We start from the raw sequence: 27,555 nt of genomic DNA, 5'->3' as shown, positions 1-27,555 counted from the left end.
TACTAAATATTTTATAGTTTTTAATAACTCGTTTTGTTGGTGGATTATAAAATGTTTAGTTAAAACCACCATATATATGATTGGCAATGGGTAATCAAATCATTTTCTTGTCATAACTAAAATTTAGTTGTCAGGAGAAAATTTTTTTCTCAGTGTACGTATTAACCCTTCGTTACTCGCGCTATACGTCGATTCCCCGCACAAGACTACTTAACCTAATAGAGTTGGCGTGAATACGAGTCAGACACTAGAGAAAGCGTATGTAACGGAAGATTAACAACCCATACAGGAGCTGCCAGAGTTGAACAACGGGCCCCTACTTGGCCCAGCACTGGGGAACCTAGCTTTGGCACACCTATATTGGCCCAGGCTTGGGCCAGGACTGGGTAACCTAGCCTTGGCCGTTACAATGATTACCCGGGCTTGGGCCAAGACTGGGTAACCTAGCCTTGGCTATCTAATGGCAAGCCAGACTTGGGCCAAGACTGGGTAACCTAGCCTTGGCCATCCAATGGCAAGCCAGACTTGGGCCAAGACTGGGTAACCTAGCCTTGGCTATCCAATGGCAAGCCAGACTTGGGCCAGGACTGGGTAACTTAGCCTTGGCCATCCAATGGCAAGCCAGACTTGGGCCAAGACGGTAACCTAGCCTTGGCCGTTACAATGATTACCCGGACTTGGGCCAAGACTGGGTAACCTAGCCTTGGCCGTCCAATGGCAACCCAGACTTGGGCCAAGGTAGGATTACCCAAGTTTGGATATACCTATGGTTTATATAAGTAGATCATATAAATGTACCAGTTCAACGTTAGTAGGTTCGTCCAGTAGCTACCGTTCGGACCTAGTAATCAGAAGGACGGCAGTTCGCGCCCAGAGACCAGCAGAATTTACACCGAGTTTTTTTCACATCATTTACCTCCCCTAGATAATTAAAACGTTAATGATCATGAATTCTACGAGGTTAATAATAATAAATTTTTTTTTATAAAATTTATTCGTTTCCTGGAAGCCTGGGCCAGGTCTGGCAAACAAGCATGGGTCAGGTCTGGTAACCAAGCATGGGCCAGGTCTGGCAACCAGGCTTGGCCCGAGATTATCATTCCAGGCTTCTACCAAGGCTGGGCCAAGACTGGCTTACAAGCCTGGCCCAAGGTTCAACAAAGTTGGGCCAAGTCTGGGCCAAGCCTGGGCCCGTGGTACTTTCCTCTCTGGGATTAACTGATAATATGTAAGTAATACTTTGAATTAGCTTTTGTATTTTTTTATAATTCAATTATTGTCATTTCACTCAAATATAACTTTTGCATAACCGAAAATATACAGGACAATCTTAAACAATAAAATTAGGTAAGTTTTGAATAAGCAAAAAAACCTCAAAATTGAATTAAAAAATAAAAAAGTATGTAAATAACTTATTATTTATATATCTCGGGTTGTATTTTTATTCATTATGATACAAATTGAAGGTAAAAAAATTGAGAAGCTTTATTATTAATATTCAAGGGTCGCTCGAAAACATCCAAGAGACAGTACTCGAAAACATTAAAAATTCTTGAGCGACGTTTAAATATTTTAATTTTGGGCTGAAATTTTCAGCGTAGTCATGATTTCATAAATATAAACTATAGCTGCCACGAGAAAGAAGAAATTTAGAACAAAAAAATCTGAATTTCGATCATTTTTGATATTTTCAAAATTCGTGAGCGACCTCTTGAAAATTTTTTATCTAGCTGATTTTTGGAGAGGCTTCTTAAAACATCTTGAATCAACAAATTTTCATAAGAGACTCAAAAAAAAAATATAGTCGGTTTTTTTGGGCCACCCTAATATATAGTCTATATATAATTGTATAAAATCTTTTTTCATCGGGCTGTTTAGACTCTACCTAAAAACTCGCTGCCTTAGCCACTTATGGCTAAAATGTTTGGTTTTATTAAATTAATATTTCCTATGTTTTATAAATAACCATTAATGAGACTCAGAATAAATTACAATAAATTGAGAAAAAATTGATTTTTTTTTTAAAGTTATAGTTTTTTAAGTACGTAAGAAAAATGTTGAGGTCAGAAGCTGGGCTAGGGTCAGTAACTGGGTCTTTTACCTCACAAAATTGTTGTGTAGGCTTCATCTCAGCCAAGTCTTTGTAGTATCTATCAAAAGATTCTTGTGATCAATGTCTTGACCAGCGACTTGTGATGAAAATCGTTACATGGAAAATTTCAGTATGATTATATTTAATTATATCTAATCATGTTTAGTTATATATAATCAAATATAATTAATATAACCAGATTTGACAATTGAAACTAAAACAAAATGATATATGATAATATCAGATATGAATAAAAATCTATTTAATTTTTATATTTTTGACAGTTTAATCTTTCGAAAGTATTTTACACTTCATTAAGTATTCCAATAAATACTTAAAAATTATCAAAACTATAACCGATGATTGTTATATATAATCATAAAGTCGAAGTAGTCCAACAGCATAAGTCATTAAGTCAATGCGACTTCAAATATCCGCTAGAAAAATGATCACATATTTAACAACCTGTTATTAATAATAAAAATAGAAACACTTACTATGAATGCACATATAATTGCCAAGTGCTTTGTAATCTTTTATGCATTGACATTTGTTTTTAAAACATATAGAATTATTTACTGCACATTTTTCGCCAGTCCAACAAAATTCATCCAAAAGCGGAACACACTTTATATTATCTATCATGGTATGATTACTTTTACAGCTACATATTTCATTTTCTGAGCATTTCATATGTAATTCATTATTACAATTTAAATCACCTCTGCATTTTTTTCCTAATGTTGCTAAAATTTAAAAAGACAATTAAAATTATGTGCCGATAATTTACCGTAGCTATATACTCAAATAGAGTGAATTTATTAGTAGCATTGAATTGAAATTCAAATAGAAAATTCGTTGGTAGCATTTGCCTAAGGCTCATGCAAAACAAAACAACAGTAACATTAACATATGACGTACGCATCGAATGTATTATGACTATTCACTTAACGCTAATTCAGTTAATAAATTGGTAGCATTGACCGAAGGCTCATGTAGCAAATGAAAAAATATTTGCCTAAAGCTGACTCAGTAGTGGCAGTAAAATCAATTATATACAGAGGTATTGAATCTTTTGGTAGCATCCGCCAAAAGCTCGTGTTTCTAATGTATTTGTAACATTGACTTTCGGCTTATGCAGCAAATGATTACACACATTTGACGAAACCTCATTCAGTATTGTTAGTAAAATGAAACTAAAGTTTGTGTAATGAATGTATTAGCATCGCTGACCTCAGGTCAATGCAACAAACGCATTAGTTCTATTGGCCGAAGGCTTATGCAGCAAATGATTACTAGCGTTTGCCTACAGTTAATTGAATCTTGTTAGTACAGCTAATCTAAAGCTAATGTAACGATTGTACTAGTATCATTCTTTCTAAGGTCCATGCAGCAAACAAGTTAGCAGCATTAACCGAAGGTTCATGCAGCAAATGATTACTGGCACATGCCTATAGCTCATTCAATATTGTTAGTAAAATGAAACTAAAGCTTGTGTAATGAATGTATTAGTATCGCTGACCTCAGGTCAATGTAACAAACGCATTGGTTGCATTGGCCGAAGAGTTATGCAGCAAATGATTACTAGCGATTGCCTAAAGTTCGTTGAATCTTGTTAGTACAGCTAATCTAAAGCTAATGTAACGAATGTACTAGTATCATTCTTTCTAAGGTCCATGCAGCAAACAAGTTAGCAGTATTAACCGAAAGATCATGCAGCAAATGTTTACTGGCACACGCCTATAGCTCATTTAATATTGTTAGTAAAATTAAACTAGAGCTTGTGTCATTAATGTATTAGCAGCGTTGACCAAAGGTTCATGTAGCAAACGCATTGGTTCCATTGGCCGAAGGCTTATGCAGCAAATGATTACAAGCATTCGGTTGAAGACCATTCAACATCATTAGTTATCTAATCTAGAGCTCATGTAATAAATGTATTAGTAGCATTTGCCTAAGGGCCATGCAACCAACAAGATGGTAACATTTGCCTTAGGCTTATGAAACAGACTTGAAATTACATATGGTGAACTAAACACCTGGCACGTTACTTAAAATAAAAATACGTAAATATTTTACATGGTTTGCACTGATTATTATTGATAGCTAAGTATTTATCTCTGCATTGACACTTATTATTGACACATATTGTATTTTTCACAGAGCAATCATCATCTTCCAAACAAATGCCTCCTATAAGTGGCAAACATTTGGTTCCCTTATTCGGTATCCCATAATTAGTCAAACAATCACAGTGACCTTCATCACATTTCGCATGACCTAACATCAAACAATCGACATTTTCTTCGCAGAGATCTCCCAATTTTACTAGAAAATATATGCCCGTAATTTTTCATACAAGTAGAGATAATTTATTTTCAATTAGAATAAATAAATAAATACATACACGGTTTCAAACATATGGAAGTATATGTCCTCAGATCTTTTTGAACTTTCACGCACACGTTATTTTCTTGGCAACACGGAATTTCATTACTCGAATTGCACTGGAAATAATTCATTTTTGTTTATCAACTGTTAAGAAAAAAAAAACAAAATCTTATTAATGCATACTTGTATTCGGTAATCCCTGCAATTGTTAAGTGATTTGAATCTTGGAAATTGTAGAATTTCTGCTTGAATTACGCTGATAGTAATTACCAAAATTTTTATTATGGCCATTTTAGTTTTAGATTTCGGAAACTTATTTCAGTGAAAAAATAATTCTGGCGTGTAATAGAAAATGTAATTTACTGCCTCTTCACAATTGCATATTATACTTACATATACATATATATACCCCTTTCCCGGTTGATCTTGAGTCCCTGCTCTTAATTTGAATCGTACGTCTTCGTTTTAAAGTGAGAGAGCGCTAGCCTGCTTAGAAAAGAAGGGGCAGAAAAAATAGTAGAAGGGGGCGCATGCATGCACTACTACGATTAAACCGTTACTCAACAGCCTTACAACGAACTTTGATTGGCACTACCCCCGTAGAGCTCACACCGAAACATTTCGAAACAGACTTTCTGGAAAGGGATAAATATATTTATATATTTGTATGTATATCTGTATGTATATTTCTATATATATATAAATATATATATTAGACTGTATCAGAAAGTTTTTTTTTTTTAATTAAATACATTTAAAAAGTTACTTTGATAAAAAAAAAAAAAACCTCCTAAAATCTCAACTCTGTATCTCAAAAATTGAGCTGGCGCACGGGGGGGGGGGGTCCCCTTTCCCATTTAAAATACATTAAATAATTTTTTTTTTATTTTGTAAATAACTGTGTTAAAAATTTTTTTTTCCGATTTTTGAATTCTGAATTTCTTGTAGAAAATTAAATTCTCTACGAAAATGATCTCTTGTGTCATATGGTCAAAGTTGATAAGAAAAAAGTTATAGAGGTTGAAGCTTAGGAAGAAAAAATCGAATTTTTTAGATGAATACAATTTTTTTGTTTTTTATTCGTTAACTAGCAGAATTACATATTTTTATTATTTAGCAATTAAAGTCCTTATAAGAAATGTAATTATCTACAAAAATGGTTCTTAGAGTCGTTTTGATAGAGCTCATGGAAAGAAAGTTACAGAGCTCTAAAGTTAAGAAGAATTGAATTAATGAGAAAAATTTTTTTTTTTTTTATATTTCTACAAAATTAAATTGTAATTGAAATTAAAAATTCAGGTTTATTGTATCTATGTTCTCTGGACTTACAATCTTTCAAAATAATATTAGACTAAAAAAATTTTTTTTTCAATAATTCAATTTTTCTTAACTTTAGAGATCTGTAACTTTTTTTCTATGAGCTCTAAAAAAAATTAAAACGACTCTGACGACCATTTTTGTAGATAATTACATTTCTTATAAGGACTCTAATTGCAAAATAATAAAAAAATCAAATCCTGCTAGTTAACGAATAAAAAACAAGAAAATTGTATTCATCTTAAAAATTCGATTTTTTCCTCCTAAGTTTCAACCTCTATAACTTTTCTCCTATCAACTTCGACCGTATGACACAAGAGATATTTTTCGTAGAGAATTTAATTTCCTACAAGATCTTAGAATTAAAAAGTCGAAAGAAAATTTTTAAAATAGTTATTTACAAAATAGAAAAAAACAATTTTTTTCAATGTATTTTAAATGGGAAAGGGGATCCCCCCCCCCCGTGTGCCAGCTTAATTTTTGAGATAGAGTTGAGATTTTAGGCGGATTTATTTTTTATTAGAAGAACTTTTTAAATGTATTTAATTAAAAACAAAAAAAAACTTATTTTCGCTGACACAGTCTTATAAATATATGTTATAACTATTTAATAGCTCTTAATATATAATTCTATAATTAATGATAAAAATAGATAGTTGTTATCGTTTTTTACTTTAACGAGTTTTAGAAATGTCATAAAAAAAATTTTTTTTTTTACTTATTATTGACTACATGTAAAGAATTTTATAGTCAAAAAAACCCAAAAACTTTAAATAACAGAGAGAAACTTCGATATTCTCAAAGATTGCACTATTTGTTCCAGTAATATTCAATAAAATTTTATTAAAATATTATACTGGAGAAAAAATGATCATATATAATTATATATAACCAGATTTTTTATTTGAAGCCGAAAAGAAATGATTCTATATGAAATTATATATAACCATATCTAATTATTAGAGTGATCCAAAAAATAACAATTTTTTTTTTTCTCGGAAACAGGTTCTAAAGTTTCACTTACTCTCTAAAACTAAATAAGTGAAAATTTCACTAATTGAAATAGTGATCTTAAAATTCACTACAAAATTAGTGATTTTGAATTAGATTCACTAATTCATTAGTGATTCCCCGGATTCTACAATGATTACTAGTGGCGCCTCGCTTAAGGACTTTTTATTCTATCATTGAATTATCAAATTCAGGGCAAAATTAATTACGATAATTTTTAAATACAACTGAACAGTATTAATTCAAGTAAGTTAATTAAATAAAACCTAATTTAGTTGCTAAATAATACATCTTGTTATTTTTTAATAGCTTTATATTTTTACTCCAACTTTTTTTACCGAACCTGAATCAAAACCATCATTGACAATAGATTCAGGTTATGAGTTATAATTATGATATAAATATTTACCGTATGAAAGTAATTTTAATTGTTAATTTAGTCGATCAAGTTGCTAAAAAAATTTTATAATCAATTACAAATAATAATCATAATAATAATAATATTTTGATACAATATTATTAGCAACGATACAATATTTTTCCAAATAAATCCTCGTCAACAAGTGAATTAGTACATTTTTGACTAATTCAATCAGTGAAATTTTCACTAATTCTATATGTTGTTTTTTTTTTACTAATTCAAAAAGTGAATAGTCACTAATTCATAGTCGTATACTTTGGACAATTTAGATTAGTGAATATTCACAAGTAATGAGTGGTTTTTCACTAATTTAGTTTTAGAGAGTAGATAAAAAAAGTAAATTGTAGCTTCAAGTTTCTAGTTTTCAGATCGGGACCTCAAATTTATTTATCATGCACGGTTCCGGAGTAATCATAAGAAAACCGTCGAAAAAAAATTTTTAAAATTTTTGCTGGTCTTTCAATAACTCTATGGGTGTCAATAAATTTTTTTGAATAATCCGACTGTCTGACTTTTCACGAAAATTTATGCCCTTTAATTTGGTGGCCTGAAAAAGTCTCTACGACGATTTGGCGCCGAGTAATCATTGATCAAAGCAAAAAAGTCCATTTTGGCTTTGATAATCAATAACTCCGGACGTATTGGTTGTACAGAGAATAGAAGCAGGGTTTTGAAAACTGAGAAACATTTTCTAGAAGGCAAAATTAAAGGCTTTGGATAGAAAAATTTTTTTTAAAGCGATATTGTTTAGTAAAAAAAAGGTCAGAATTTGCAAATTTAAGGATATTCGGAAATCTTGCTAGAACTTTGGATATAACGGATGAACAAAAGATATCTTCGTTTCATTTTCAACCTCAAAGTGTCCTGAAAAAACCCTGGAAATTTCAAATCTAAATCTGCTTTAAATGTCAACTTAACAAACATACCCTTTGGGTAACGCTAATGCCGGTGGTAAAAAAAAATTGAGGAATTGTTTTTGACAAAGATAAATCATTGCGATACAACGAAAAAAAAATTTTTGAAAAAAAAAAAATTTTTCCAAAATTTATTTTTTTTTCAATTTTTTTCGACAATCAATTTTTTTGATCAAGAAAATGAAGGTTATCGGTAAAAAAAAACATCTTCAAATCGAAAAAATAAACAAAAACCGAGAAACTACCAATTATGATGATTTTTGACAAAATCGATAAATTTAAAGCTTCGGGGCACTAAGAAAGAAAAATCGCAGCGATTTGAAATTTTCAGGGTTTTTTCAGAACACTTTGAGGTTGAAAAAAAGACGAAGATATCCTTTGTTCATCCGTTATATCCAAAGTTCTAGCTAGATTTCCGAATATCTTTAAATTTGCAAATCCTGACCTTTTTTTTACTAAACAATATCGCTTTAAAAAAAATTTTTCTATCCAAAGCCTTTAATTTTGCCTTCTAGAGAATGTTTCTCAGTTTTCAAAACCCTGCTTCTATTCTCTGTACGACCAATAAGTCCGGAGTTATTGATTATCAAAGCCAAAATGGACTTTTTTGCTTTGATCAATGATAACTCGGCGCCAAATCGTCGTAGAGACTTTTTCAGGCCACCAAATCAAAGGGTATAAAATTTCCTAAAAGAGTCATAAGGTCGGATTATTCAAAAAAATTTATTGACGCCCATAGAGTTATTGAAAGACCAGCAAAAATTTTGAAAATTTTTTTTTCGTCGGTTTTCTTATGATTACTCCGGAACCGTGCATGATAAAAAAATTTAAGGTCCAGATCTGAAAACTAGAAACTTGAAGCTACAATTTACTTTTTTTGATTTTTTTCTGCAACCATTTTTCACCGAGTTACAGCATGTTGAAAATCACCTAAAAATTTCGGATTTTTTTTCTATCCCTTAATTTTTGTGACCAGTGTATTTTATAAAACTTCATGTAATTTCATGAAATTCATAAAAATATATATAATTTCATACCGAGAACTCCTTGGGATCACGATAACAATTATGTCAAATTTTATAAAAATTTATGAAATTTCACAAAATTTTACAAAATTTCATTAGTGTAATTCCATAAAATTTGATAAGATTTTGTGAAATTTTATGAAATTTCATCAAAAAATTTTTTCCCAGAGATCCAACCATTTTTTATCGACCTCTAAAAGTTAACTATCTTTGCTATATTGAAAAACTATTTCTTTATTTTGATTTTAACAAGAAAAAATAAATTAAAAAATTAGGTGCGATAGAAAATTTAACAATTCAAACTTTTTCGGAACTGTTTCTATCAATTATCAATTACGATGCAGCGGGTGAAAATTTTTTAAGTAAAATTTAATCTGCTGCATTGTCTAAATTACAATGCAAATTATGAACTCTGTTCGACGTATTTTAAAAATTTTTCCGTTATCGGTATTTTTTACTGTAGTTCCATACTCATTTACCATTAGTACTACTCTCTAAATATGAATTAGTGATTTTTCACTAAATTTAAGTGAATATTCACTAATTGTCGATGCTACAATCGTACTACGCAGAATTAGTGAATATTCACTAAATGAATATGTGAATATTAGAATTCACTGATTTGATAAGTGAATATGAGAATCCACTAAATTGAAAAGTGAATATGAGAATCCACTGATTTCATCGGTGAAAAAAAATCTTATATTGCGAAAAAAAATATAAGACACTTGTAATTAGATCCGAAATGTGATTAATGTATTAGAATCATTATTTAGATGAAGTATACATGATTTTGATTGATGAAAAAATCCCGGTGACTGCTGGGCTCGAACCTGCATCCTTTCGATTCAAAGTCTTTGATGCTATCCACTGCGCTGACCTACGCATGTGATCGCGTGAGTGTAAATAGTATATTCGTTATGATACCAAACAATAACTGATGAAGAAATAAAAAATCCGTGATGTTATGATTGACGTACTCTTCATATAAATATGTTATTGATCTGTACTTCTATTTTTGTTTATTTTGAAAGTTTTTTATTAAAATTTTTAAAAATAGCACCATAATTATTAATTATATTTATATCTAGTAAAATATTTAATTATTTGCTAGTTAAAGTTACTAGTGAAATTGTGAAATTCATCAATTAAGAAGTGAATAACAGTTTCACTTGTAGAAATTATGAAAATATCGCTAGTTCAGTAGTGAAAATCACTAATTTGCTAGTGAATATTATAGTACTAAATTTATTAGTGAGAATTCACTAATTTTTTATTTAAATACACTGATTATGACGTGAATCCTGCTTCACTAACATAATTAATGAAATTTCCACTAATTCATGTTTAGAGAGTATCGTAAATTTTTTGAATCTAATATCATTATTTAAACTATACTTCATAACATTTTACTACTCATTCAAAATCAATACGAAAATTTTTCATCCCCAAAACTATGTTGTGTAAAAAACAACTAAATAATTATAATAATTCCCCCTCGCATGAGAAACCGGTCGATAATTAAACGGGAAAATTCTATAGATTTAACTACTGCGTTTCTTCAAATTTAGGGTAACCTTATGTGAAACCCTGAACTAGTACGCATGTGTACGCAGTTATATATATCTATTTCTAAATTATTTATATTGGGTCAAAAAGTTTTCTTGTACGCTTCGTACGCACACGGGTCTTGTATATAAAATTTAAAAAAAAGTAAGTTTTCTAAGTGCATCTAGAAAATGGCCGTTGTTAAAGATCATCGAATAGTTAATAGTTTTTGTGGATGTAAAAATTTGAAACTCGGAATATATATTATGAGCACTCTAAGAATTGTAAGTATTAAATATATTCAATAACATGATCATTAGAATTTTTTGCATGGCTTTAGAAAATTTTTGTAAAAATAATCTCAAATCGTCCGTATAAACTCATAGAGACTTTTGTAGACTCAATTCTTAATCAGGTAAACACAACTTTCCCATATTTAAGTCAAAAAATGAGAATTCTCTGAACCAACTTTCGATTATAATTTTTAGCTCCCAATGAAATTCTATATTTCCATAAAAATTCATATTTTTGCCTGTAGAACGTAAACTATTGGCTGTACGATGATAGGGTCAAGGACCAATTTTGTGGGAAATTTAATTCTCTGTAAAAAATGTCCTGTGAGTCGAATCACTAAACTCTATAGTTTACGAGTTACGATAAAAAATAATCAACTAGCTTTTACGGAATTCCGCCGTACTTCTTTTCTGTCAATACCCGGGAAAAAAAGTTTAGATTTGCATTTTGTTTATATATGACCAGATCAAATTAGATCTGTTCGGATCTGGACAGGCTGATTGTTAAGCAGAAAGTTATATCAGCCTAGATCTACTTTGATCTGAACAGATCAAATCAGATCGGTTCATACACACTGAGAGACAAATTTATTCGCAAAGAATAAAAGCGCGTACTAGAATTTTTTTCCAAAGTACCACCCATACAGGAGCTGCCAGAGTTGAACAACGGGCCCCTACTTGGCCCAGCACTGGGTAACCTAGCTTTGGCACACCTATATTGGCCCAGGCTTGGGTCAGGACTGGGTAACTTAGCCTTGGCCATCCAATGGCAAGCCAGACTTGGGCCAAGACTGGGTAACCTAGCCTTGGCTATCCAATGGCAAGCCAGGCTTGGGCCAAGGTAGGATTACCCAAGTTTGGATACACCTATGGTTTAAATAAGTAGATCATATAAATGTACCAGTTCAACGTTAGTAGGTTCGTCCAGTAGCTACCGTTCGGACCCAGTAATCAGAGGGACGGCAGTTTGCACCCAGAGTCCAGCAGAATTTCCACCGAGTTTTTTTCACATCATTTACTTCCCTTAGATAATTAAAACATTAATGATCATGAATTCTACGAGGGTAATAATAATAAATTTTTTAAAATTAAATTTATTCGTTTCCTGGAAGCCTGGGCCAGGTCTGGCAACCAGGCTTGGCCCGAGATTATCATTCCAGGCTTCTACCAAGACTGGCTTACAAGCCTGGCCCAAGGTTCTACAAAGTTGGGCCAAGTCTGGATCAAGCCTGGGCCCGTGGTAATTTCCTCTCTGGACACTACATATTAATAAGTATTAATTATATATAAGTATGAATTTTATTTTATAACAATAAATTCGATTGCAGAGAAATAATTAAGAGTTTTATCTAGTTTAAACTAGTGAGCGTGATATTCACTGATACAAACAGTGAATTTCACTGATTCAACCAGTGGCTAAAAGTTCATAACTTGTAATGTGGATAACTTGTAATGTACTCTATGGATTAATTCCAAAATCTATAAACAGCTCAAAAAATTTATAAGCCGGCTCGAATGCCACCTCAACATCGAAATCGGTTCATTAATTCAAGAAATATTGATGATTAAAAATAAGAAAAATAACTTTTAACTTCATTTATTCCGAATAAGTCATAATATGATCTATCAAACGTTTAAAAATTTCGTTCCAATGTTAGAGGCAAGAAAACTATGCGTGAAATGCCTTTTTGAACGTCAAAATCAGATCATTATTTCCAAAAATATTGCTGATATAATATAACAAAAAAAAACGACGATTTACTCCATTTTGGTTATTGCTTAAACTGTCGCAATGTAATGTGCGACATTACTATTTCCGAGCTTGAAAAGCTAAAAAATGTATTGACTATAATGATTTCGAGCTCTTTGAGCTCGAGAGTAGCGGGAAGATTCAGAGTCGGCCCCCAAGGTCAGGTGATTTTCAGATTTTTTTATATGCCATTATCCTGATAAGAAAAATTTTATCTTACAGATCTCTTGAAGTTGAGATTTTTATGGCTCGATATTCAGAATAGTTGTCTAAAAGATATCAGAAACATCTCTAATAAATGAAAACAAGTCCTTTCAATTTGTTTTGTAAATAAGATCTTTTTATTTACTTATAAAATACATTTATAAACCTTCATTGTGTTTTTATAATTATTTGCTAGAAGGAACAAATGTTTTTTCAACCAACCGGCTCCGAAAGTACACAAGTACATTCACCATACCAATTATCGCATTCATTTCCTCGACAACAGTGATATCCTGCTGATGCATCGCACTAAAAAAATATTAGATCATTGATTTTTCAGTTTTCAGTAGAAATTGTTGTAGTGTATCGAGAAGTAAAAACAATTAACTTTTTTTTATTTGACTCCAAGTCCTCATAGGAAAAAACTATGGGCCCAAGCTTGGCCGAGGGTTGGCGAAAGATTTATTAACTCTGAGGGAAGTTTGAAATCCAAGCTTGGCCCAAGTCTGTCTAAGTATCGAAATGATAATATAGAGCCAAGCTTTATTGCCAGCATTGTGCCAAGTTTGTAGCTAAATAAGCACCTACACTTATGAATAATAAATAAAAAAACAAAATCTGTCTGTCGGTTGAGCCTGCAAGCCAGCCCCAAAACATCCCGCTGTTATTGGGCTCCTTTAGCTGCACACACACACACACACACACACACACACACACACACACACACACACACACACACACACACACACACACACACACACTCGCTCATCATTCTGAAAATAGTAAGAATAGCTTTCTAGAACCTCAAAACGTCGACACCTGATGAAAACTCGATTCTCGAAAATCGGGGTAAAAACAATAACTTTTCGAATTTTTCATAGATTTTTTCAACGGAAAGTTAAAAATATATTAGTAGACATGTGCGTGATGGTAACATATGCAAATTAATTAGTACAATAGAAAAATCGGGTAGATCAATGAAATTAAATTTTTTTGCATTTGCTGGGTCTCGAACCTGGTCCTTCATAGCTGTTAGGCAAGTGTTTCATCCTCTAGGCTGTTATGTCATACATAAAAGCCAGAGGTTTTTAGGTACAATAGGTAACATTTGTTATTTAGTATGGTAAACCAGGGCTTGTTGCTAGAATATTGGCTGAATCTTGGCCCAAAGACTGGCAGATCAAGACTTGTCAATTAAATGTCTGTTGAATCTTGGCCCAAGACTGGTAAACCGAGGCTCGTCACCTAAACGTTGGTCAGATCTCGGATCAAACTTTGGAGGCCGAGTCTGGGTAGCCCAGTATTGTACCAAGACTGGCGCCATTGTCAATATTTTTTTTCCTACCAGGGAGCAACGAAGTTACACGAAATTGAAATTTATAAGAAATAATGTCCTTAACTGATGCGAATCGTTAAATTTAAAATTAGAAATTTATACGAGTTTAAAGTGAACAGTATGAAATATTCGAATTTCAGTCTTGCGCAAGGTTTAATATCAACTGTAATTTGTTAAATGATGAGTTTCAGGGTTAAAATGTCAAAACTTAGAGTTTTTAAGTTGAAACGAATTGATTAAAGTTTGGAGTTTTTCAAAACTATTCATGTCTACTTGTAACTTTGTTTTTTTTCCTCTGTGTTGTAATAATTACTTACCCAACCGCCAGGACATTCTGCATACACATCGGGATAGATAACAACCAATACGAAAATTGATAACAATAAAATTATTTTCGACATTTTTTTATTTTATATCTTGAAGCTGAAAAATAAAATTATTATTTAATTTAAATTTTGCAGCAAAACTGTTAAGGTACGACAAAAAAAGTACTGTAATTAATTCAGAAATTAATAAAATTTCTATAAAAAATATTTTCCTTTTGTATTCGTAAATTCAACAATACAAAAGTTATAATTAAGAATATATAAGCAATTATGATTCATTACCGATCGTTGTTTTCTCAAGTTCTGCAAGCCTGTATGTGATCGATCCGCAAATTGCTGAATTTCAAATATTTACAAATCGTGTTCTTCGACCTTTCCGATGATAAATGTTTTCTTTGCGATAAATCGGTTTTGAAACGTAAAGTATATCTGATAAACAAACAAATGTACTGCTTCGAGAAATGATAAAAAATGTAATCAAAATTCGAATGTGGAAAATATATCGAGCTGGGATTGACATAATGGCATATATACCAAATACTTTGAGTTTTCGCCTTGGTTTTGACTTAGCGGCCTTACTTGGTCTCGATTTAAGACGAAAAAGTTGAAATTAAGTCGAAATTGACTTGGTTTAGACTTATTCGACTTAAATTATAAGGCCACAGAGTCAAAACTAAGGTAAAATAATTTTGATATATTCGGGTGAAAGGAAGACGAATAAATAACTTTTTTTCGATTTAATTCAGCATAATAAAAATATTCAGCATAAATAAATATTCAGCATTAAATAAAGACGAATCAGTTCAAACTAAGATCAAAAAATACAAATAAGTTGAAAATACTTTAATTTAAATCGAAAAAGTCGAGATATTATCGAAAAATCGTCGGCAAACCGATTTTAAAAGAAAATAAGGTGGAGCGAGCCTGAATAAAGTTTTATTTATGACCCAGGTATAGCTGTTGTGAAGAAAATCGATGGGATACTATGACTTATTCTAGCAAAATTCATCAATGTTTTAAAATTATTTTCCTTTAAGGAAATCTAACAAACAGCGTAACCAAATATTTGTTATTCGAATGATCCTCAATTTCAATAATTCAAAATGTAAAAACAAAAGTTGTAATCTCTTACCAATAGTGTTCCGTTGAATCTTTGAAACCTTCTGAGTACCGATTGGTAACAAAATGGGGTTTTTATACTTGCAGAATTGTTCGAGTGGGAGCCTTCAATGCCGAAAAACAATTATCTGATAACCATTTTATCATTTTTGGTATACGTCAGAAGCACCCAAGGAAAAACGACAGTGCAGCAATTATGATAATAACAATTAAACACTACAGAAATAACTAAATACATTGGAATTTTTATATACTGTAGAGTATTTAATGTATATTTTTAGTCAATTTTTAGTAGATTTCATAAAAATCTAACTATTGTATTTGTCCTCATGATGGAATTTTTGAAAAATTTTGCTACCTCTAAACTCAGCTCGACGAGCTGAGTCAGGAAATACATTCAGTTCAAAAGTTTATATATGTATTTATATATATATATATATATATATATATATATATATATATATATATATATATATATATATATATATATATATATATATAAAATATAACGCGCCGTTCTCCAACGATAGCGTCCGCAATTCTACACCGATCTTAATGAAACTTAGTATACTTATTCTATGGACGATTACCTTGAATGAGTTCGAAGATGAGCCATTTCGGCCAATAAGTTTAGAAGTTATAGTTAATTGAAATTTTGCAAAATTTTCAAAAAAAATTTGTTTGCTGCTTTAACTGGATGTAACTTCTAAACGGTAAGATATAGCTTATTTTCGTTTGTTCTATGTGAAAGCTCGTCCGATTGCCTACAATTTTGACTATACAGCTCATTAATTTGACCATTTTTTCTAGTAGATAAATGGTTTTGAACATTTACAAAATATTATAAAAACTAATTTTATGCGGGTTTTCACTTTGATCATAGCCACAATTTCACACCGATCACCTTGAAACTTAGTATACGTATTTTGTGGGTGACAACCTTGTTCGAGTTCGAAAATGAGCTCAATTGGTCCATTAGTTTAGAAGTTATAGCATTTCTAAATTTTCAAAATGTCCAAAATTCATATATTTTTATTTATTCTTCCTTCAATATCTTTTGAATGTGATAACTTATCGACTTTACATCAAATCCATCTGAAAGCTCTTCGAATAAGCTTTAATTTTCATGCCTATATATATGCCTAGACCACTGGAATTACTTATTTTACCATTCATTCAATGAAATTTTGCTATTGCATTAGTTCTCCTACTCCTTAGTACATTCATGGAGCTACTTAAATTCATATAATCGCAGTGTGACACTTATAAAATCCATACATCTCAATTCAGTGGGTATATACAATTTTGTTTTATCGACAGTGTATAAATGATATGATATATCAATAACAAGATTAACATTAGTTATGATGATAATATTCTCTATATCTACTCGTCGTTCGATATTCTAATAGGCTTTTTATTTCAAATATTAGTACTAATTTCAAGTATGACACTTTGATGTATCGCAATCAATTTTTAATCTTAGAATATTTTATTAGTAGATTTTATTGAAAGCAAATTATCGCCTTTGTCCTTATGGTAGAATTCTCGAGCCCTAAAACCATAATCTTTCATAATTTTTCGAATAGGGTCCGGAATACCATTGGTCCAATAGTTTGAATATATGCATACGAATCTTTAAATAACGTCAAATCAAAACATATAGTGCATTATCAAAAATTCTTCTGAAGCTCATTTAGTTAGCTTCAATTTTTGGCATTATACTTACCCGGGAAAAAATGTTTTTATAAAATTTTATAAAATAATATAAAATTTTATACAATTTTATAAAATTTTGTAATATTTTATAAGATTTTACAGCAAAATTTTATAAAAATTCATACAATTTTATAAAATTTTATAATATTTTATACAATTTTATAAAATCTTCAAAAATTTTATAAAATCTTCTAAAATTTTATAAAGTAAGATCTGAGTAAGGAACGTAATAAATAAATGTAATTTTATAAAATTGTATGACATTTTATAAAATTGTATAAAATATAACAAAATTTTATAAAGTTTTATACAATTGTATAAAATTATATTAAATTTTATATAATTTTATAAGACTGTACAGCGAAATTTTATAGAATTTCATATAATTTTATATAATTTTATCAAATTTCATAGAATTTTATAAAATTTTATAAAATTTTATATGGTAAGATCTTAAAAGGGAAGTCATAATTAGATAAAATTTTATATAATTGTACGAAATTTTATAAGATTTTATGAAATTGTATAAACTTTTATACGATTTCATAAAATTATATAAATTTTTATACAATCTTATAAAATTTTATAAAGTAAGATCTTAGTGAGGGAAATAATAATTAAATGGAATTTGATATAATTGTATGAAATTTTATAAAGTTTTATACGATTTCATAAAATTATATAAAATTTTATACAATCTTATACAATTTTATATAATTTTATGAAGTAAGTTCTTAGAAGAGAAGTAATATTTAGATGAAATTTTATAAAATTTTATAAAGTTGTATACGATTTCATAAAATTATATGCGATCTTATAAAATCTTATACAAATTTATACAATTTTATAAAGTAAGATCTCAAAAGGGGAGTAATAATTAGATAAAATTTTATATAATTGTATGAAATTTTATAAAATTATAATAATATTTCATAAAACTTTAGAGAACTTGATGCCACTATTGCATCTAGTGTAGGGTAGCATTTTGTAAAATTTGATAAAATGTCACACAATTTTATAACGTTTATTACAAATTATTATAAAAATTGTTAGAAATTCAAAGTAAATAAATAAAATTTTCAATGGCCATAAAAAAACAAAAATTCCATTTTTGCGGGCAAAATATGGTGATAAACAAATATGAAAATTATATTATAAAAAATATAATTGATTACCTAAATGTATGCAGGGTACCCCTAGAAAAATGTAAAAAAAAAAAAAAATTCTGAATATTGAATAAGTTTGATTTTATTAAAATTTTTTGTAAGTTATTTACATTAAGAAAAATTATATTTTACACAATTATTGGATGCAAAGGAAGATAAAAAAGTTTTTAATAGTTTTTATCATAATACAAAAGTCTTTAACATTTTTCGACCGGCACTAGATTCTTGAAAAAGTTTAACGAAAAAAATTCGAAATAATGCTCAATTATATTTACAAAAGTAATTTTGGGATGGTTATAATAGATTTAAAAAAAAAAAATTGTTTTTTATAAAATTTTAGAAGTACCTCGTTTTGCCTACCCCCGCCACCCCTTTCTCTTACATATTTATATATATTACATAATGTGATAATTTTGAATTTAATGTTTTTAAATTTTTATTTTGTCAACTAGCAATTCAAATTAAATCGTCGTTACTCAAGAAAAAGTTCGAAGGTTTCGCCATTAATTCAAAAATAAAAATCAATAAATTTAATTAATTTTAAAATTTTATGTCCATTAAACAGTCGATAGTTGAATTATCCAAATCTTTTTTTTATATATAATTATAAATTAAACTATGAAATATGGCTGATAAGTATTCATGAGTAATCATAAATATAGCCATGAATATTTCTTAGCTACAAGTAACCAATAGACGAGCGGAGCAGACTACGATTCTTCAATAACAAAAGTTAAGCAGCATCGAGGGTGGCCATTAATTGGATGGGTGACCCGTCCCGGAAAAAAAAAATCATTTTATAAAACTTTATAAAATTTTATAAAATTTTACAAAATTTTATAAAACTTTATACTGAAAATGGCCTGGTAAAATTTTATGAAATTTTACAAAGTTTTATAAAATTTTATAAATTTTTATAAAACTTCATAAAATTTGATAAAACTTTATAAAATTTGATAAAATTTTACCAGGCCATTTTCAGTATAAAATTTTATAAAATTTTATAAAATGTTAGTACTAAAATTTTGTAAAATTTTATAAAATTTTACAAAATTTTATAAAAACATTTTTTCCCGGGTATAATTTTTGGATTTCTTTTGTTTTAAGAATTCTTAAGAAAATGTAAAAAAAAATTTTATTTTATTATCAACTTTTATTTTAACAGTGAAAAAAAATTAAACAATGAGAAATCTACTTCCATTTCGGCTGCCGAATGGCCTTTTTCAGTTTTTTTACTTTTCTTAGGTAATTGCCAGTAAATATAAGGTCAATGAAAAGAAGGAGAAAAAATAATAAATTTGACTTTTTTTTGTGGAATTGTGTAGAAATTGAAAAAGTATATTAAAAAATAAAATTTTCAAAATATTGCGAAAAATATAAGTTTTGATAAACTGGAAAAATATAATTCCAATATACCGCGAACCATATATTTAATCATATAAATTCTTTCATATATAATCAATTATATAGAGACCATATACCACTAATTATATGAGTCAAAATATATGGATATATATATCAAGTTTATTATATTATACTTATAAATTATATATAAATTATCCATATATGATAAGAATATATTGAGCATTATATGAGATAACATATATAGAAAAATACAAAACATTATATACAAGTAAATATATTATGATAAATATATAATTCAATATATGTAAAAAACATATATTTTTCAATATAGATATTTTTGCCGCTATATATTTATCACATATTCACCATATATTTTTTTATATACTTTTAACAATATATAGCTTTTCCATGCGGGAAACATCTTTAAAAGAGTAATCGTAGATTCGAATCCCACATAGATTCTTTTTCTTCCATTTTATAACATCGAGAGAAAAAATTATTTTAGTATTCATAAAAGATATCAGGAGCATCTCTTATGAATAAAAACAGGTCCTTTAAATTTTTTTTTGCAAATGAGAGATTTTTATCAATTTATAGAATACATTTATAAATCTTCACTGAATTGTTATAATTATCCTCCGAGTGATCTTAATTGCGCTTCATCAGTTAAGCAAGTACCTTGAAAACAATGTGGTGATTTCTTCTGATAAATCATTAATTTCTCCATAAACTGTTACAGATTATTTTCTCAAAATATATTGTCTTAATTTCATATAATACTAAATGAGCTCAATTGACATAAGGAAGGGTAGGGCACGACGGCCCCCTTAAGCCGGTAATAATTCTTTATGGCTCTTAATCTCCAGGTCAACCTTATTTGGTCCTACCTTAAGCAACCGCCTTAAAGTTTTACAAAAACTAAAAAAAAAAATTTTTTTTTTTTGGGAGCACGACGGCATCTCTCCAAAAAAGCTTGTAACAAAATTTTTTTTTTCTTTTTATTGAATATAAGATTTTAAGCACAAATCTACTATTTCCGTACCTTTATAAGCCCATATGGACTCCAAATTTATTAAAAAAAAATTTTATTTAGCTGGTATAACAAATTTTGTTGAAATTTTAATTTTTTTATTTTAACCACATTATAATCTGTTGACCTATACGATCTTATATCAATAAATTTTCAAATTCATTTTAGTTTAGAAAATAAAATAATTTTTCTGTAGCGTATTTTTATTCAGGTGATCCATTATGCCCCAGATATTTAACATCAGAGATATCATGATATGACCGATAATGATATAAAAAATTTATTCAAATTTTTAAGGGGGGCTGTCGTGCTCCACCCTTCCCTAAATATATTATTTAACTTGCTTATTTATCTACTTTAACTTTTTTTTTTTTTTTAAAGTTGATATGTAAAACTAGCCAGCAATGACCCTGTGTGTTATGAATGAAAGCGGATATTATAAATTAGTGTCCAATTATTATTATCATAATTGCTGCACTTTTAATTTTCCTTATCCGCTTCTGACGTATACTGAAAACGATAAAATGGTAAGCAGTCAATCCACAGAAAAAAATATGTCTATCGAGTGACCCTGTGGGCCAACCCTAATACTTCCCGCTGTTTTCGAGCTCCTTGAGCTTGGAAACTTTGTCGTTAATACATTTTCGAGCGCGAAAATACTTTTGTATGCCGTTCTTTTCGAAAAAAATAGTTCTTTACCATTTTTTCTCTAACGATATCTCTCGAACGAATAAACCGATTGACACCCCGGGAAAAAATGTTCAGGCCTGATCAGACATGAACAGGCATGGGTCTTCAGGCCTGATCAGGTCTGTTCATGCCTGTTCATGCCCATTCTGGTAAAACAATTATATATAAAAAAAAGGCCATTCGGCAGCCGAAATGGAAGGTAGATTTTCCAATTAATCTATATAAAAAGTTTAATACATACATATCTTGTGATACATGTTAGTGTATAGTCATGATATGAAATTAGGCTCGTTTTCTAAGAGTGAGAGTAAAAAAAGACAACGACTATTTTCGATAGTGAACTTCAGATAGTTGATTTGACAAAACATTATATAGGTAATGTACTAAACTAACCTTCACGTAAACAAAGTATAGAAATTTTAATTAGTATGAGATCATAATTGTAATTACTATTACGATGGCAAGATCAGTTATAATTATAGGACGTACAGGTACGATCGAAACAGCATAAATAATAAAAAAAATACTTTTAAAATATAAAATAGCAGTGAAATTTACAGGTTATTTTGTTCACACTATAATACAACTGACAAAATTGTATTATAATGGGAAATGCATAAGTTATGTGAAATGAAAACCATATTTCCAAGATTTTTTTATTCCATTAAAATTTTTAAGGCTATCAAATTATTGGAAGAAATGGTCAAAACATTAAGTTTAAGGTCTTTAATTAAAGCTTATTAGACAAGCTTTTAAATACTTTTTACTGGAATTGTCTATCAGTTTTAGTTTTAATGTTATATGAACTTCAACAGTGAATAAAAACTGATTTTTTCGAAAACTCGTGGAAATTTCAAACAGCCATAACTTCACAACTATTCGAACGATTCAGCCCATCTTTGAACTTGATCAAGATAATCGCCTATGGAATAAGTGTGAAAAATTTCATTAAGATCCGATAAGAACTGTAGGCGCTATCGTAATGACAAGACCAGTTATAATCATACGTCGTAGAGGTACATTTGATACATCATAAGTAATAAAAGAAATACTTTTAAAATATAAAATAGCTGTGAAATTTACAGGTTATTTTGTGCACAATAAAATACAACTGACGAAATTTGATTATAATGGGAAATGCATAAATGATGTTGAATGAACACCATATTTTCAACATTTTTTGATTCCATTAAAATTTTCAAGGCTATCAAATTATTTGAAGAAATGGTCAAAACATCAAGTTTAAGGTCATAAATTAAAGCTTATTAGACTAGCTTTCAAATACTTTTTACGGAAATTATCTATGAGTTTTAGTTTTAAAGTTATATGAACTTGAAAGTGGATAAAATTTTTTTTTTTTGAAAAATCGTGGGAATTTGAAACAGCCATATCTTCTAAACTAATCGAACGATTTAGCCCATCTTCGAACTTAACCGTGGTAATCACCCATAGAATAAGTGTAATAAATTTCATTAGGATCCGATTAGGATTCTAGGCGCAATCGTGTTCTCAAAACTTGGTTCTATTACATATATATATATATATATATATATATATATATATATATATATATATATATATATATATATATACATATATAAATTTTTCAACGAATGGTATTTTCGAACTCTACTCAACTAATTATGATAGGTTGTGACAAAATTCCTTGAAAAATCGACCATGAGGACAAATACAATACCTAGATTTTTAAAAAAATCTACCTAAAATGGTCCTATATAATTATATATAAATATGCATAACTGTATACAATTATATATAATTATTTCTATAAAAATGAAAAAAAAATAAAAAATATGGGAGTGTCTAGGATTCGAACCGTGGACTTTGCGCTTGAAAGTTCGCCTCGTGACCTGTTGACCTAAGAGATTGAGTTGAAAAGTAGGTATCGTACGAACTTCAAGTACTGAAAGTCTTAAGACTCATGTCTGTTCATGTCTGATCAGGTCTGATCCTGTTTTCCCGGGTTATACGTGATAAATTCTTGGTCAAAAAAATTTTATATCAATGAACAGACATGAACAGACATAACCAGGCATGAACAGGCCTGATCAGGCCTGAGCTTATTCAACGCTTCAGACATGAACAGACATGACCGGGCATGGTCAGGTATGATCAGTCCTGAGCGTAGTTAACGCTTCAGACATGAACAACCATGAACAGCCATGAACAGGCATAACAGGCATGACAGGCATGAACAGATATGGACAGGCCTGGGCATATTTAACACTTCAGATATGGACAGACATGAACAGGCATGGACAGGTATGATCAGGCCTGAGCATATTTAACACTTCAGACATGAACAGACATGAACATGCATGAACAGACATGGACAGGCATGTACAGGTATGATCAGGCCTGAACGCATATACCGCTTTAGACATGAACAGACATGGTGTAAATTAATTAATTGTGAGAGAGAGAGAAGAGGAAGGATAATTTGTAATAAATTTTAATTCACTTTTTATTTAACCTTTAGACCTTTTGTTTATTCAATAAACCTTTTTAACTTTATAAACCTTTATGACCTTATAACTTATGTACCTTATACATTATAAGCAATTTGTCAATTACCTTTGACGCTATAAATTATTAACTTTAACCAATTACCTTTGGTAATTTTAATACAATTATTTTAGCCAATTACCTTTGGTATTTTCTAAACAATTCAAATTTAAACTTTATTTAACTAACGTCAACTACCTTTGACGATTTCTCACACACTCACACTTATCTAAGTCCCCTAGACTATCGCACGCACACGCACACGTTTAAAATAAAATAAAATGGCATCCGGCCATCAAATTTCCCGCCACGACTTTAATTTTTGCAATAAATTAATTAATGTTAGAGTATAAAAATTTATTAATTCATTTATTTTGAAATGACTTTATCACTTTTACTTTTATTACTTTGATTATCTTTAACCGCAATGAATTTCCGTCAGTAATTTCAAAACCACATTACAATCACCGCACTTAATTCTTCCAAGTACGCGTTACTGACTACTTTTGATTTTCTTCGATCCTTTTCTTTTCGGGTACTTGATTCTCACCGTGACATCAATTTTAATTATGATAATTTATTAATTACTATAATTTAATAATTTTAATTATTTATTGATCAGATTTTTCGCGTCTGTTGAATTAATCATTCATTTATTTATCGGTTACTTTATAATTTTAATTTATTTATTTAATTAATTTTATTTATTTTGATCAACTAATTTTATTTAATTTAATTAATTAATTTTATTTAACTCGGACTAGACCACGGAATTTCTGGCTTGTGTTTTACACAATCGGCCTAGAAATTTCTACGACGCAATAATTCCGGCAATGGTCTAGATCCGGTTAGACAACGCCTGGCTTAAATTAATTTTAACAAATTCTACAACTAATTAATTTATTATGGGCCTAGACGTGGATCACCCTCACGAACGATTAAGTATTTTTTTAAATTAAATTAATATTCCAGCTTAGGCCTAGAAAACTAATTTAATTAATACCTGATTTTATTCTGATGTTTTCTCCTCGTGTTTTCTCCGTCTCGTTTTATTAGGTTCCTTTGTCTCGTCTTGTTGGGTTCCTTTGTCTCGTCTTGTCGGGTTCCTTTGTCTCGTCTGTACTCTCCATCACTCTAATTGTGCACCCACTCGTCTAGATTCGGCAACTTTCGGAAAATTCGGCAACTCCTACTTAGAACTAAGTGAGACTGACGGACAAGCCTCTACAATTACCACTCCTGACGACAAGTCGCACTCTACCCCGGATAACCCTAGGGTAGTTATAGCTTTTATCGACGGCGCGCATAGTAGATAATTATTTTAACTGAACGCGGAAAATTCAAATTTTCCCTGTTACAACATAATTGTATCTGAGCAGATATAAAAGGATCTGATTATGTTAATTGTTGTATTTAGTTCAGATATAGTTATCTGATCAGATCTTACGAGATATATGCCGATCTGACTAGATATAATCATGCCTGATATTGTATCTAGCCTAGATCTAATTACATCTAATTAGATCTGACAAGACATAAACGGTGGTTGGCCAGATATAATGAGATCTGGTCATGTCTAAATATTAGATCTGATCAGATATAAATAGATCTGCCAAGATATTATTTTATCTGATCAGATATAATTATATCTGCTGACCATAGTCAGATCTAAATCATTTTCCCCGGGTTTTAATATTTTGGTATTATTTACTGCTCATAAATAAATTAATCTGTAACAAAATTTTTTAATTTTAATTCATCAATGGAATGCAATGACTTTTTAGATTATACATTAGGGTGCTTCGTTTGAAACAACTATTTTTTTTTTTTCGCTCCCATCCCGAAATTTTGTTGGAAGTACTCCAAAAAAAATTTCCTGAGAGTTTGAGCCCTTAAAATTGATATTAAGTACTCGACCACAGCGTGTGGAGATTTCCCATTTAAAATACACGTAAACTTAGGTTTTTATTTTTTAAACTTCTATAACTCCGCGGCATTGTATGATATCATCTCGCCCAAAGTCGGGATTTTCTCAGAATTAAATGTACTACAAAAGTGTCCCGTGTCGCGAAGTCGTAACTCATACGGGTGGGGTAGTACGGACCGCTAAACCGAACTCTTTCATAGAATTCTTGTTTTTTCTCTCATTATATCATAAACAACAAGACCTACAGAAAAAATGGAAACGATAATTTTATAGGAAATTTATTTTCCTACAAAAAAGATCCTTAGCACCGAATCACTCAGATTGATATTTTCTGAGATATTAGTCAAATAAAAAATCAATATTTTCTAAGATTTGATTTGACATTTTATGGGAATTCAATGCTACTTAAACTTCAATAATTAATATCTCAGAAAATATCAATCTGAGTGATTCGGTGCTAAGGACCTTTTTTGTAGAAAAATAAATTTCCTATAAAATCATTCCTTACAATTTTTCTGTAGGTCTCGTTGTTTATGAGATAATAAGAAAAAAACAAGAATTCTATGAAAGAGTTCGGTTTAGCGGTCCGTACTACCCCACCCGTCTGAGTTACGACTTCGCGACACTGGACACTTTTGTAGTACATTTAATTCTCAGAAAATCCCGACTTTGGGCGAGATGATATCATAAAATGCCGCGGAATTATAGAAGTTTAAAAAATAAAAACCAAAGTTTACGTGTATTTTCAATGGGAAATCTTCACACGTTGTGTTCGAGTACTTAATATTAATTTTAAGGGCTCAAACTCTCAGGGAATTTTTTTTGGAGTACTTCCAACAAAATTTCGGGATGGGAGCGAAAAAAAAAAATAGTCGGTTTAAACGAAGCACCCTATTATACATATCTATTTATTAGTTATTCACAACATTAATTCATTTACTATATGAATAAACACGTAGTTGATACTAATAAACACGTGTTAAATATTAATAAAATTTTGAACGGGATTTTAATAAAATTTTTATTTGTATTTAGTAAACTTTTGATCTGCGCATGACCATAATACGTGTTTTAATAAATACTAATAACTTTTATTACTATGAAACGAAATTGTCTCTCAGTGTACCTATTCAAGCATGAAATTCGACCAGACCTGATCAAATTTGATCAGATTTGATCTAATTTGATCTAGGCAGATCTAAAGTTTTTTTCCCGGGCATTCTTTATTACTGATAACTTTTTTATTACAGGCAGCAGCTTTCTTAAACACAGTATTGCCGATAAAAAATCATCTTGAGAACTGCGACCCTATAGTTCACACAACATGTCGAGTTACTTCATACAACGAGTTCATTTCTGTCATAACTATTTTTATTATCGGAACG

General features: G+C 29.9%; 1 protein-coding gene and 1 long non-coding RNA gene across 8 annotated transcripts; one reads left to right on the top strand and one right to left on the bottom strand.

Annotated features, from left to right (window-relative positions):
- Positions 1-1,433: 1,433 nt before the first annotated feature.
- Positions 1,434-25,457, bottom strand: LOC130675184 (uncharacterized). 7 transcript variants are annotated; one of them, XM_057480718.1, is made up of 9 exons: positions 25,247-25,450; positions 14,911-15,057; positions 14,620-14,725; positions 4,877-5,118; positions 4,667-4,818; positions 4,500-4,599; positions 4,172-4,420; positions 2,590-2,838; positions 1,434-2,529 (listed from the first exon to the last, which is right to left on the bottom strand). In XM_057480718.1, the coding sequence occupies exons 5-9, from the start codon at positions 4,772-4,774 to the stop codon at positions 2,519-2,521; spliced, it is 717 nt and encodes a 238-aa protein (XP_057336701.1). In that variant the 5' UTR covers positions 4,775-4,818; positions 4,877-5,118; positions 14,620-14,725; positions 14,911-15,057; positions 25,247-25,450; the 3' UTR covers positions 1,434-2,518. The 7 variants fall into 7 exon arrangements, with proteins under 7 accessions (XP_057336701.1, XP_057336706.1, XP_057336707.1 ...); XM_057480723.1 differs by having other exon boundaries at positions 4,667-4,795; XM_057480724.1 differs by having other exon boundaries at positions 4,667-4,739.
- On the top strand, positions 22,328-27,555 carry LOC130675186 (uncharacterized). The gene is made up of 3 exons (XR_008991234.1): positions 22,328-22,733; positions 22,803-22,964; positions 27,421-27,555. It is a non-coding gene; the product is annotated as an uncharacterized LOC130675186 (long non-coding RNA).

Source organism: Microplitis mediator, chromosome 9, assembly GCF_029852145.1.
Source record: "Microplitis mediator isolate UGA2020A chromosome 9, iyMicMedi2.1, whole genome shotgun sequence".
NCBI lineage: Eukaryota > Metazoa > Arthropoda > Insecta > Hymenoptera > Braconidae > Microplitis > Microplitis mediator.
This window is presented reverse-complemented; position numbering and strand designations above follow the sequence as displayed.